The sequence below is a fragment of the Cheilinus undulatus genome, linkage group 11 (assembly GCF_018320785.1).
Source record: "Cheilinus undulatus linkage group 11, ASM1832078v1, whole genome shotgun sequence".
Taxonomy (NCBI): domain Eukaryota; kingdom Metazoa; phylum Chordata; class Actinopteri; order Labriformes; family Labridae; genus Cheilinus; species Cheilinus undulatus.
In genome coordinates, this window is record NC_054875.1 from 2687750 (window position 1) to 2702544 (window position 14795).

Here is a 14795-nt window from a genome sequence, read left to right on the forward strand (position 1 = left end):
GACTGGGATAGGATGGGACAGTTCAAGTTTCCAGGAAGTTCACCTGTCCAGGTGTGATGTCTCTGATTAAACCTGAAGCGTGTGGTGCCTTCGTCTCAGTCTTTCTGATTCTGATCATGTGTTCTGGTTGTTGATACTCGTCATCGTGATCGAGGCTCCACATGTGACGCGTGTCTAAAAGCGAGCGTTGGGGCTTCTGCAATGTCCCCTCCAGCTGTCGGATATTTTCTAAAGAGCAGAAACTCTCAGGGACCAAACAGGGCTGAGGAAAGAGGCGTGGCGTGATGGCGCTGTGACAGGAGAGCTGAGGGTGTGTAAAGGTGTGAGTGTTTGTAGGGAAATAAGATGAGCAGATGAGGGCCTTAGATGATCTCAACTCGGTGGGGTTTTTTTGGTCCACTTCCTGGAGTCCTTCTAGGAGTAACTCCTCGTTGGGGGTCAGTCTAATCTATCTGATTGTTGTTTTACAGCTAGAAGAGACCGAATTGATGAAAAAATATTTTGCTGATGTACAAAACCCCCAAAGGGTGGAATTTTTAACTTGGCTACACATTACCATATGTGGTCCAGACATCATGTTGATGTGTAGAACAGTCAGGTCCTGCACAGATTCATACTGTAGCTTTGAAAATCAGTCAAAGTGCCCCAGTGGTGACAGTAAATATGACGCTACTCTCTGAGGTCTGTGGTAATCCGTTTGAGTATTTCTACATCAAATTAACTTTGAAAACCCATCAGACCCACGGTTCTTAACTGGTCTAGTATCAGGACCCACCACCACCTCTTTGACCACAAATCAAACAGAACATTTGACAATCATAAACATGGGATGTTACTGACAAATGGGGGAATTAGACTTCAGATGGATCCTTCAAAATAAAAGCACATCATACATTTTCCCACATTTTTTCTATGCACACATCCACGACCCATTTAAAATGGCTTTGTGACCCACTGTTGGGTCCTGACCCACCTTTTAAGAAACCAGACCATTAGACATTTGTCTTGATGTGTACCAAAGAGTTTTCATCTGAGGGTGTCATTTTAGTGTTTGACCACAGTTCCATCCTTAACACATCGGCATGCATTTTAAGTTTAAATTTTGAATCAGCCACAGCACCACCTACTGACAAAAAAATGTCACTGCATCTGTAATACTGCCTCTATGGTTCAGCAAATCCTTCTCAGATTTTCTCAGACACATCCAAAAACCCCATGCATTGCTATGAAAGCCATGACTTTTTGTTCGATGTGCAGCCAAGGCAGTTTGTTGGTTGCCATGAAATTTGAAGTAGTTTTATCAAGAGTTGTAAAGAGTAATACAGCAGTGTTAATTTCATTGACTAAAAGTCTGACTAAAAATGTTTGTTGACAGCCTTTTGTTCCATGACAAAAACGAGACTAAGACTAACAAAAATAGATCTGTGATGACTGAAACTGACAGAAACTAACTTTGTTTTTTGTCAAGATGACTCAAACTAGACTAAAATGTAATGTAGTTTTAGTCAGACATTCAAAATCTGTGATATTTCTCCACTGTGGGTAAATCTGTCAAAAAAACAATGCATCTGTATCTATTCTGCCTCTCAGCTGTAGAAAGCAGGGACCCCAGGTTTGGCAGAGTGCAGAGAACACACTACCACGATTTGGAACCAAATTTAGGCAAGAAAATAAATGCTTGGACTAAAAGTAAAGACTAAAATGCAAGGACTTTTTATGGACTAAAATGTTTTCGTCGACTAAAACTAAAAAGAATAGAAATGACTAAAATAGGACTAAAACTAAAATGCATTTCATTTAAAGACTAAAACTAAAGCTACAATTAAAAATAGCTGTCAAAATTAACACTGTAATACAGCCATGAAACGTAGCAGAAAAATATCCACAGGCAAGCTAAGATGATTGGGGCACTCAGAGGTACCCCTTAGAATAACTGAGAAACTCAGCCCCTGAAGCATGTGCAGTCTAAGACTTTGACATTTGGTACACGAATGCAGCATGCCAGGTTCTCTGAAAAAGCCTCATATCCCCATATGTAGAGAATCCCTCGTTTTAAGCTTTTGGTTTAAAAACAGTAATTTCTGGGGATCTTTCTGGGATTAACTCCCCCTAAGGGTTCTTCATATCCTCTTGAAATGATGGTTGCTGCTAAAAGAGATCTGTGTGGGGAAAGAGCAGTTTGGCTCATGCACAGACTCTGTGTTATCTAGTTTATAAGTAACAAACTGGGACAAATCCTACCAGGTTACCAGAAACTCTCTTGAAATCTGTTTTTAACATCTTTTAATCACCCTCATTGCACCATGCAATACTCATGATCAAAGCTGTTACTATGGTGATGGGTTTTACGCCATTAAACAGTAAGTAGCAACTTGAATGTTTCATGATCCAGTGATGGAATTAAATTTATCCATTCGATCATTTGATTGGGCATAGAAAATTGACACAGTGGCGCCCCCTGTCCAGCACTGCATGTTGCACCTAGATATTTTTTTTTTTAATTTGGCAGGCACATTCATCATGCCAGGAATATTAAAAAAAAAGACTTGGAACACCCGTATAAAACCTAAAGGAAGTCCGCATTTTCAATTTTATTAAAAACGACTAAATTTATGCATTTCTAGGTCTCTTTCTTGGATTCATTCCTCCTACTCAGAGAACCCAACCCATCACAAATCTTGTGCAGAGCTGGTAACGACTGTTTTAAAGACCTTTCGTCACTTCCTGTTTTAATCTTGAAGGGCATGGCTGAGGCTTCTTCTTAAATTTTAATGTCTCGCCATCCAACAAGAAGTGTACTTTTACTCAAACATATCGGGTCCCGACTGCCTTATAAGATGCTTGTTTCATTACAGAAATCTTTTGAACATTGCTAAACTCCATCATTAGATTTATTTCTAAAGGGCACCTATTTCCAGTAAGATCAGTAAAAGATGCTTCAGTTGCTTTCACCATGTGATCTCTTTCCATGGCGGCTTTAACAGACATGAGAGTTCAGAGTGTAGACATTACCGCTCTAGTTTGACTGTTTTACTTGTTTGCATTGTTTCCAGTCACATTTTAATGCAGAAATGTAAAACGTGCACAGAAAGAGATGGATGGAAACCTCAATGATGGTTAAAAATGTCCTGCCCTGTCAGTGTCAACATTTACTTTATCGTCCCAGTTACTGAAGAATGAGTCTCATTTGGGCAGTTTTCCCATGCTGCTGCCACAAAGCAGACAAAATCAAAAATCTGTTCTGATAACTGTCTCTGATAAACCAGTTTCTCTTATTGTTGAACAGAGTCACGACGCCCAGACAGCGTGGGAGAGCTTTCTGTGAACACGTTCAGAGGACTTTTAAAGGGATTTGGAGAGTTTTTCTATAAAAGGTCTCACAGAGAGAAGTCATGACTGAGAAAATCACTCTTTTTGAAAACTTCCTGAGCTGCCACCTGTGCTCAGAGACTTTCAAAGATCCCATGTCTCTGAGCTGCAACCACAGCTTCTGTTCCAGCTGCCTGGAGGAATTCTGGGAAAAATCTGAGGACAAAAACTGTCCCATTTGTAAAAAAAAGTCCTCAGAGTATTTCCTGGTGGTGAACTTTGGTCTGAAGGAACTGGCTGACTCTTTTGCTGGCAGACAGAAAGATGGATCATATGAGGCTGAAGGAGAGAAGAAGGTGGAGCTGGTGTGTCAGAAACATCCAGAAGAAACAAAAATATTCTGTAAAGATGAGGACAGAGTCCTGTGTCCTGTCTGTGAGTTTTCTCTTCACCACAGTCACAAAATGGTTCCTGTAGAAGAAGCCGTCAGTGAGGTGAAGGAGCAGCTGAAATCTGACTTAAAGTCTCTGCAGGACAAGAGAGACCAATACCAACAAACAGAGAAGATGTACCATGAAATGATCCAACACTCCAAGAAGCAGCTGGCGTTGACGGAGAGGAAGATCAGAGCAGAGTTCAAGAAGCTCCAGCAGCTCCTGAAAGAGGAAGAGGAGTCCAGGCTGGCGGCTGTGAGGGAGGAAGAAGAGACAAAGATGAAGACGGTGAGCAGAGAGATGAAGAAGATTCAGGAGCAGATCTCCTCTCTGTCTCAGAGTATCGGTGCTGTTGAAGAAGAGCTGCAGAAACACAGCGTGTCCTTCCTCAGCAGTTATAAAGACACTCAGAGCAGAGCCAGAGCCCGCTGCTCCGTGTCCCATCCACAGCTGGTCTCCGGAGCGCTGATCCATGTCAGCAAACACGTTGGCAACCTGTCTGTCCGAGTGTGGGAGAAGATGAAGGACAGGCTCAGCTTCAGACCGGTCATTCTGGACCCAAACACTGCACACGGCTGTCTCTATCTGTCTGATGATCTGACCTCTGTGAGAAAAGGAGACACAAAGCAGCAGCTTCCTGATAATCCAGAGAGACTCACTTATTATTCCAACGTTCTGGGCTCTGAGGGCTTCAGCTCAGGGAAACACAGCTGGGACGTGGAGGTGGGAGACCATCCTATCTGGACTTTGGGTTTGGCTAAAGAGTCAGTGGACAGGAAGGGAAAGATATTTGTTCTACCAAAATATGGATTCTGGTGTTTATTGCATCGCAGTGGAAAATACACAGATGTTCTAGGTCAGACTGTCAGATTGAAGAAGAGTCCTCAGAGGGTCCGAGTCCAGCTGGACTATGATGGCGGGGAGGTTTCCTTCTACGACCCTGAAGACATGACTCTCATCTACACTCACAGAGACACTTTCACTGAGAAACTCTTCCCTTATTTCTGTGTTGGAGAGTCTGGTGATGCTAAAACATCAGAAATCCAAATCTGTCCCCGTCAGATGTCTGTGATGTTCATGGAGAGCGCCGAGGTCTGAGTGATGGAGCAGCAGATCAGTTCAGCTGTGAGATGATGCTTTTTCCAACGCCGGCTGTTCTCTAAAGTTAAGTCCTTTTTCACAGTCTTTGCTGGATTTTTCCTTTTCTGGCGCTCCAAATGTTTTCTATGGTGAAAGGTCTGGACTGCAGACAGACCAGTTCAGGACCCGGACTCTTCTCCTGTGAAGCCATGCTGTTGTGATGGATGTGGTATGTGGTTTAGCATGGACTTGCTGACAGAGACGTTGTCTGGATGGGAGCATATGTTGCTCTAAAAGCTCTCTCTACTTTTCAGCATTGATAGTTCCTTTCCAGATGTTAGAGCTGCCCACGCCATAGACACTAATGCAAAAAAATGCAATTTACATTTTTACTCATGGTCCCAACTTTTTTGGAATTTAGGTTGTGTCTAAAATATCACATGCTTGAGGCTTCTGTGTGTCCACTTAGGGCTTTTATATAAAGGACCTTGCTACATCAGTGCTTCTTTAAATACCCATTAAAGGTTTATGGAAAGTTTTTTTGTCATTACCTCCGCCAAGGAGGTTATGTGATCGGGTGGGTTTGTTTGTTTGTTCGTTCGTTCGTTAGTTAGTTTGTTAGCAACATAACTCAAAAAGTTGTGGACGGATTTTGATGAAATTTTCAGGAAATGTCAGAAATGGCATAAGAAAGAACTGATTAGATTTTGGGAGGGATCCGGATCACCGTCTGGATCCAGGATTCTTTTAAAGGATTATGTAGTTTAGGGAGATGGGGCTAATGGCGGAAGTCTGCGCTCTCCGAGTGCTTTTCAAGTTTTTATCTTTTATTCATGTTTTTTATTTTTCTTTCAAAGTCAACAGCTGTTCATGTTGTCCTTCTTTAAGTATATATATCCAGGTGTTAGTCCTGTATTGTGAACCATTAACCCTTTAAAGCCTGAAAACTTAAATAATAGCTAGAAAATTATCATTTTTTGGAACTGAGATGTTCATTAAACCTTCTACCAAAATCAAAAAATCATGAAAAATGCCCTAAAATGTCTCATAAATATTCTTTGTATCACATTTGACTGGAGGGTATTTTTAAATCATTGATCTGATTGTAGACAAAAGTATTTGAATGAAATTATTGATCATGTTGATGAGACAGAGGTCTCCTGAAAGTGTGTATTAAATATGACACAATCAGATTTAAAGGGTTATTAGAATTGTTCCCTATGTTGTAAAGAATTGTAAAAGTGTATTTTTAAAGTGTAGTGTAAATAAAGGTGATCATACTAATACACATGTACACCTTTAGTGCTGTCTTCATTGTGTTTTTCAAATGCTTCCCTTTTAACGTCCCTCATGTGACCCACACAAGCTCCAAGGAGAGAATTTTTCTGTTTTTAAAGCTCAAACTTTGAAGCTCACTTCCTCTGGATATTAAAATGCTGAGTTCTGCTGTTTTTAAAAGGAAACTGAAGACACATCTGTGTAATCTGGATTTTAATCTGGAGTGATTTTACAACCTTTGACTGTTTGAAGTTAGATAAATAGAAATGTATGTTGAATATGTAAACAGAGTTAAAACGCCCACACAAAAATAATAATCTGACACTAAATAGAAAACACAGAGCAATACAAGAGTCACATGCAATCATTTGGTTTCCATATCCAACAAGGAGAGGGAGGAAGTGCACACTTATTTAATCCCAGCCCTTCTCCATAATTCATGGATTATTCATTCTACAGCTTCCATCTTTCATCATCTTTGACCTTCAGCCTCATAGCCTATTATCTGATTATTTAGCTCAAATGTTCATATTTTAGTCATCATGAAAAATTAGAAATAGTCTGTTTTAACGCTCTGACAGTTGTTGAATGTTTACATGATATGATAACCAAAGACTGTTTTGAATTAAAGAGGTTTTACCGTGTTATTAAGAGCCATGAAGTCAAAGCGGCTGACTGGATAAACTCACTTTATCAATAGAAGAAGCTCCAGGCCTGCTTTGTACTAATGCAGTCATCAGGCGCCACCTGCTGGTAGATTAAGGAATAAAATCCAGCAAACACATCCAGTTCAACATTGTACTTTCATTTAAATGACAACAGTCATTTTTAATTCAGACCCACAAATAATAGACAGCTTTAAAGAGGATTTCCAGGAAGAAGACAACTTCAGTCAGGAACACTCTGATCAGACATTTAACCATTTGAATGGATCTACAGTTTTACTTGGTGGAGAAGAATCTGCTCTAAAGATGCTCCCTGGGTTAGTCAGCAGCACGTTTGACTTTCAGGGAGAGAGCATGGCTAGAAAACCTCATATAGACAGAAACATTTATGACGATGTGTACTGAAAATAATGGAACTAGGTGATGAAGCTTTAGTCTATAACGGAGGAGGCTGGGGTGGAGAAGGGGAAGCTTTTGGCTATAAAGGAGGAGGCTGGGGTGGAGGAGGGGAAGCTTTTGGCTATAAAGGAGGAGGCTGGGGTGGAGGAGGGGAAGCTTTTGGCTATAAAGGAGGAGGCTGGGGTGGAGGAGGGGAAGCTTTTGGCTATAAAGGAGGAGGCTGGGGTGGAGGAGGGGAAGCTTTGCCATTAGCAACAGCATGATGCATCATCATTAAAGTTGTTCATGCCAGCTTCTGTTTGGTTTTAGTGATCTTTTAAAGTTCACAGAGACTCCTCCAGCTTATTCTGAATCTCTCTAATGTGAATCTCTGAGTGATTTCAATGTAATGTCAAACTTCCACTGTAAACTTTAGGCTCTGCGTTTAAAAACACATTAAGTATCCAAACAACTGTTCCAGCCCCAATCTTCAGTGTGATGCTTTGTTAAAGCTTCACCATAAAGTTCATGCTCTAAAACTTTGAAAATAAGTCAGAAGGCACAGCTTTAATGCTCCCATTATTGTGTTGTTGGACAATCATCGCACATACGTACCAGCGGGCAGAGACGCTGAGCTATCATGCAGTTATTTGGGTGAAAAACATCCTTTTAGCCTAATGGCCTTATTGCATTAAAAATCTAATAATGAGGATAGCACACAGTAAAGATCCGCCTACTGTCTGTGAGAGCTGATAGAGGTGAGCTGCAGATTTTATGATGGGCAAACTTTCCAGAGATCAGGAAACAGTTCCACCTCTGTATGACTTTAAAATAAATGATGTGTAAATAAGGTGGGTAAATATTACTCTGACATTGCTGTTACTCAGCCATAAGCAGGAGTTAAATCAGTCTAAGACTCCCAGCTGTTTTATCCATGTGTTAAACATGATGAGGATGTGGATGTTTGCTTAGTTCTGCTTCAACAACAGCTGCTGTGGGACCTGGGGCCCTGGTCATGGTCAGAAACCCAGCAGGAAGGAGTGGGATTAAGAGAAGAGTCCTGCACAGAGCTCTAGTTTCAACCATTCCAACAAAAGGAACAAGAGTAAGAAGCACTGATGTCACTCAAAATTAAGATTGACCCAAAAACACAGCTGGTAACTCACCAAACTAAAAACCAGGGATGAGTACAAAACTAACCAATGTTTTCACTCACACTGGAACGACATTTTGGAGGCTGGGAACAAAAATCGAACCTAAATGTCAGGATGCTAACGGATTGTCTGAAGGCTGCAGCATTGCAGAACCAGATTTTTTTTTTTTTAATCTAGAATCGAACTTTATTGCACTTTTCAAGATACAAAAACAGACTTACAACTTGTATGTATGCAGTCCTGTACTTAATGGTTAATGAATACAGTTGTATAAAATTATCAAGTGCATTAACAAAAGGAGAAAGAACAAACAAGTGAACATAAAATGCTAGGGGGGAATGAGTGTCTATGTAGCGATATCAAACATATTACAAGCTGAAACAGTTTTAATTGCTTTTTGTTTTTCAGAATATTTGATGGAATTCATATATTGGTTGAACACATTTAAAAAGGTATTGAAATGTGGCCTTTTACCTGAAAATTTACATCTATGGATATGGAATTTGGCCAATATAATAATAAGATTCATCAAGAACACACAGTTGTTTTCATTTTGCCCTTTTCCAAGAGTCCAAACAATACATTCTTCCATAGTAGTACGAAATGTTTATCTATTTTACTGTGAATGAAATCACAGAGTTTTTGCCAGAATTTCTTTACACTAGAGCAATACCAAAATAAATGTACAACATTTTCAGGACAAAGATTGCAGAAGCTACAGTTGGAATCAATATCACTTTAAAACTTATTTTAATGTAAAGTTTTGATGGGTAAAACCTATGGAAAAGTTTGAAGGAGACTTCCTTGACTTTATTGGTGATCAAATACTTATTGGGTAAGCGCCAAACCTTCCTCCATTCCACATTATCCACAAGCATGTTCCAGTAAGAAATGGCACAATGTAAAGATGTTACACTCTTTTGCAACAGTCTCCTTGTAGATCTATTGTTGATCATGCAATGACTGGAAAAACAGATTTTACCTATGGGAGTGTTTTTTTGTGAAAAAGGTGTGGATGTTTAAACTGCAGAACCAGATAATTCAGTCTAAGAGCCAATTTTGCTACAACTCCACTCCTACAGATTCTTGATGTTTAGGAGGATTAAGGAGTTGTAGAAATCAAAGCAGTGTCCTGACTGACTCACAGTCAAACCAGTTCCCTGTCCAGCAGCAGAAACCGTCTCCGAGTGAACACAGGTGAGTCTTCCTCTGTTTCTACCTTCATTCTAAAGAGATAAAGAGTGTTCATTGTGATGTCTGTTAAAGTCAGCTGTTGTTGTAGTAATGCTGAAACTCTTACAGTGTCTCTGAGATGTGTTGAAGAGTTTAAAGAGCTCAAAGTTGATCTCCAAACTCTGACTGTGGTTGAGACTGGTAATGAGATGTAGGCTGGGAAGAATCCACTTCAGAGATGAAAATGTGTCTGAGGGTGAACAGGATGAGTTCGGGGGACTGGGATAGGATGGGACAGTTCAAGTTTCCAGGAAGTTCACCTGTCCAGGTGTGATGTCTCTGATTAAACCTGAAGCGTGTGGTGCCTTCGTCTCAGTCTTTCTGATTCTGATCATGTGTTCTGGTTGTTGATACTCGTCATCGTGATCGAGGCTCCACATGTGACGTGTCTAAAAGCGAGCGTTGGGGCTTCTGCAATGTCCCCTCCAGCTGTCGGATATTTTCTAAAGAGCAGAAACTCTCAGGGACCAAACAGGGCTGAGGAAAGAGGCGTGGCGTGATGGCGCTGTGACAGGAGAGCTGAGGGTGTGTAAAGGTGTGAGTGTTTGTAGGGAAATAAGATGAGCAGATGAGGGCCTTAGATGATCTCAACTCGGTGGGGTTTTTTTGGTCCACTTCCTGGAGTCCTTCTAGGAGTAACTCCTCGTTGGGGGTCAGTCTAATCTATCTGATTGTTGTTTTACAGCTAGAAGAGACCGAATTGATGAAAAAATATTTTGCTGATGTACAAAACCCCCAAAGGGTGGAATTTTTAACTTGGCTACACATTACCATATGTGGTCCAGACATCATGTTGATGTGTAGAACAGTCAGGTCCTGCACAGATTCATACTGTAGCTTTGAAAATCAGTCAAAGTGCCCCAGTGGTGACAGTAAATATGACGCTACTCTCTGAGGTCTGTGGTAATCCGTTTGAGTATTTCTACATCAAATTAACTTTGAAAACCCATCAGACCCACGGTTCTTAACTGGTCTAGTATCAGGACCCACCACCACCTCTTTGACCACAAATCAAACAGAACATTTGACAATCATAAACATGGGATGTTACTGACAAATGGGGGAATTAGACTTCAGATGGATCCTTCAAAATAAAAGCACATCATACATTTTCCCACATTTTTTCTATGCACACATCCACGACCCATTTAAAATGGCTTTGTGACCCACTGTTGGGTCCTGACCCACCTTTTAAGAAACCAGACCATTAGACATTTGTCTTGATGTGTACCAAAGAGTTTTCATCTGAGGGTGTCATTTTAGTGTTTGACCACAGTTCCATCCTTAACACATCGGCATGCATTTTAAGTTTAAATTTTGAATCAGCCACAGCACCACCTACTGACAAAAAAATGTCACTGCATCTGTAATACTGCCTCTATGGTTCAGCAAATCCTTCTCAGATTTTCTCAGACACATCCAAAAACCCCATGCATTGCTATGAAAGCCATGACTTTTTGTTCGATGTGCAGCCAAGGCAGTTTGTTGGTTGCCATGAAATTTGAAGTAGTTTTATCAAGAGTTGTAAAGAGTAATACAGCAGTGTTAATTTCATTGACTAAAAGTCTGACTAAAAATGTTTGTCGACAGCCTTTTGTTCCATGACAAAAACTAGACTAAGACTAACAAAAATAGATCTGTGATGACTGAAACTGACAGAAACTAACTTTGTTTTTTGTCAAGATGACTCAAACTAGACTAAAATGTAATGTAGTTTTCGTCAGACATTCAAAATCTGTGATATTTCTCCACTGTGGGTAAATCTGTCGAAATACAATGCATCTGTATCTATTCTGCCTTTCAGCTGTAGAAAGCAGGGACCCCAGGTTTGGCAGAGTGCAGAGAACACACTACCACGATTTGGAACCAAATTTAGGCAAGAAAATAAATGCTTGGACTAAAAGTAAAGACTAAAATGCAAGGACTTTTTATGGACTAAAATGTTTTCGTCGACTAAAACTAAAAAGAATAGAAATGACTAAAATAGGACTAAAACTAAAATGCATTTCATTTAAAGACTAAAACTAAAGCTACAATTAAAAATAGCTGTCAAAATTAACACTGTAATACAGCCATGAAACGTAGCAGAAAAATATCCACAGGCAAGCTAAGATGATTGGGGCACTCAGAGGTACCCCTTAGAATAACTGAGAAACTCAGCCCCTGAAGCATGTGCAGTCTAAGACTTTGACATTTGGTACACGAATGCAGCATGCCAGGTTCTCTGAAAAAGCCTCATATCCCCATATGTAGAGAATCCCTCGTTTTAAGCTTTTGGTTTAAAAACAGTAATTTCTGGGGATCTTTCTGGGATTAACTCCCCCTAAGGGTTCTTCATATCCTCTTGAAATGATGGTTGCTGCTAAAAGAGATCTGTGTGGGGAAAGAGCAGTTTGGCTCATGCACAGACTCTGTGTTATCTAGTTTATAAGTAACAAACTGGGACAAATCCTACCAGGTTACCAGAAACTCTCTTGAAATCTGTTTTTAACATCTTTTAATCACCCTCATTGCACCATGCAATACTCATGATCAAAGCTGTTACTATGGTGATGGGTTTTACGCCATTAAACAGTAAGTAGCAACTTGAATGTTTCATGATCCAGTGATGGAATTAAATTTATCCATTCGATCATTTGATTGGGCATAGAAAATTGACACAGTGGCGCCCCCTGTCCAGCACTGCATGTTGCACCTAGATATTTTTTTTTTTAATTTGGCAGGCACATTCATCATGCCAGGAATATTAAAAAAAAAGACTTGGAACACCCGTATAAAACCTAAAGTAAGTCCGCATTTTCAATTTTATTAAAAACGACTAAATTTATGCATTTCTAGGTCTCTTTCTTGGATTCATTCCTCCTACTCAGAGAACCCAACCCATCACAAATCTTGTGCAGAGCTGGTAACGACTGTTTTAAAGACCTTTCGTCACTTCCTGTTTTAATCTTGAAGGGCATGGCTGAGGCTTCTTCTCAAATTTTAATGTCTCGCCATCCAACAAGAAGTGCACTTTTACTCAAACATATCGGGTCCCGACTGCCTTATAAGATGCTTGTTTCATTACAGAAATCTTTTGAACATTGCTAAACTCCATCATTAGATTTATTTCTAAAGGCCACCTATTTCCAGTAAGATCAGTAAAAGATGCTTCAGTTGCTTTCACCATGTGATCTCTTTCCATGGCGGCTTTAACAGACATGAGAGTTCAGAGTGTAGACATTACCGCTCTAGTTTGACTGTTTTACTTGTTTGCATTGTTTCCAGTCACATTTTAATGCAGAAATGTAAAACGTGCACAGAAAGAGATGGATGGAAACCTCAATGATGGTTAAAAATGTCCTGCCCTGTCAGTGTCAACATTTACTTTATCGTCCCAGTTACTGAAGAATGAGTCTCATTTGGGCAGTTTTCCCATGCTGCTGCCACAAAGCAGACAAAATCAAAAATCTGTTCTGATAACTGTCTCTGATAAACCAGTTTCTCTTATTGTTGAACAGAGTCACGACGCCCAGACAGCGTGGGAGAGCTTTCTGTGAACACGTTCAGAGGACTTTTAAAGGGATTTGGAGAGTTTTTCTATAAAATGTCTCACAGAGAGAAGTCATGACTGAGAAAATCACTCTTTTTGAAAACTTCCTGAGCTGCCACCTGTGCTCAGAGACTTTCAAAGATCCCATGTCTCTGAGCTGCAACCACAGCTTCTGTTCCAGCTGCCTGGAGGAATTCTGGGAAAAATCTGAGGACAAAAACTGTCCCATTTGTAAAAAAAAGTCCTCAGAGTATTTCCTGGTGGTGAACTTTGGTCTGAAGGAACTGGCTGACTCTTTTGCTGGCAGACAGAAAGATGGATCATATGAGGCTGAAGGAGAGAAGAAGGTGGAGCTGGTGTGTCAGAAACATCCAGAAGAAACAAAAATATTCTGTAAAGATGAGGACAGAGTCCTGTGTCCTGTCTGTGAGTTTTCTCTTCACCACAGTCACAAAATGGTTCCTGTAGAAGAAGCCGTCAGTGAGGTGAAGGAGCAGCTGAAATCTGACTTAAAGTCTCTGCAGGACAAGAGAGACCAATACCAACAAACAGAGAAGATGTACCATGAAATGATCCAACACTCCAAGAAGCAGCTGGCGTTGACGGAGAGGAAGATCAGAGCAGAGTTCAAAAAGCTCCAGCAGCTCCTGAAAGAGGAAGAGGAGTCCAGGCTGGCGGCTGTGAGGGAGGAAGAAGAGACAAAGATGAAGATGGTGAGCAGAGAGATGAAGAAGATTCAGGAGCAGATCTCCTCTCTGTCTCAGAGTATCGGTGCTGTTGAAGAAGAGCTGCAGAAACACAGCGTGTCCTTCCTCAGCAGTTATAAAGACACTCAGAGCAGAGCCAGAGCCCGCTGCTCCGTGTCCCATCCACAGCTGGTCTCCGGAGCGCTGATCCATGTCAGCAAACACGTTGGCAACCTGTCCGTCCAAGTGTGGGAGAAGATGAGGGACAGGCTCAGCTTCAGTCCGGTCATTCTGGACCCAAACACTGCACACGGCTGTCTCTATCTGTCTGATGATCTGACCTCTGTGAGAAAAGGAGACACAAAGCAGCAGCTTCCTGATAATCCAGAGAGACTCACTTATTATTCCAACGTTCTGGGCTCTGAGGGCTTCAGCTCAGGGAAACACAGCTGGGACGTGGAGGTGGGAGACCATCCTATCTGGACTTTGGGTTTGGCTAAAGAGTCAGTGGACAGGAAGGGAAAGATATTTGTTTTACCAAAATATGGATTCTGGTGTTTATTGCATCGCAGTGGAAAATACACAGATGTTCTAGGTCAGACTGTCAGATTGAAGAAGAGTCCTCAGAGGGTCCGAGTCCAGCTGGACTATGATGGCGGGGAGGTTTCCTTCTACGACCCTGAAGACATGACTCTCATCTACACTCACAGAGACACTTTCACTGAGAAACTCTTCCCTTATTTCTGTGTTGGAGAGTCTGGTGATGCTAAAACATCAGAAATCCAAATCTGTCCCCGTCAGATGTCTGTGATGTTCATGGAGAGCGCCGAGGTCTGAGTGATGGAGCAGCAGATCAGTTCAGCTGTGAGATGATGCTTTTTCCAACGCCGGCTGTTCTCTAAAGTTAAGTCCTTTTTCACAGTCCTGGTCTTCTTTGCTGGATTTTTCCTTTTCTGGCGCTCCAAATGTTTTCTATGGTGAAAGGTCTGGACCACAGACAGACCAGTTCAGGACCCGGACTCTTCTCCTGTGAAGCCATGCTGTTG

The 14795-nt window shown here is 41.1% G+C and overlaps 2 protein-coding genes across 2 annotated transcripts; both read left to right on the forward strand.

Annotated features, from left to right (window-relative positions):
* Positions 1-3392: 3392 nt before the first annotated feature.
* On the forward strand, positions 3393-4841 carry LOC121517068 (nuclear factor 7, brain-like). The gene has a single exon (XM_041798580.1). It carries the CDS (start codon positions 3393-3395, stop codon positions 4839-4841), a length of 1449 nt encoding a protein of 482 aa, XP_041654514.1.
* Positions 4842-13137: 8296 nt separating this feature from the next.
* Positions 13138-14586, forward strand: LOC121517070 (nuclear factor 7, brain-like). Its single transcript, XM_041798583.1, has one exon. It carries the CDS (start codon positions 13138-13140, stop codon positions 14584-14586), a length of 1449 nt encoding a protein of 482 aa, XP_041654517.1.
* Positions 14587-14795: the final 209 nt, after the last annotated feature.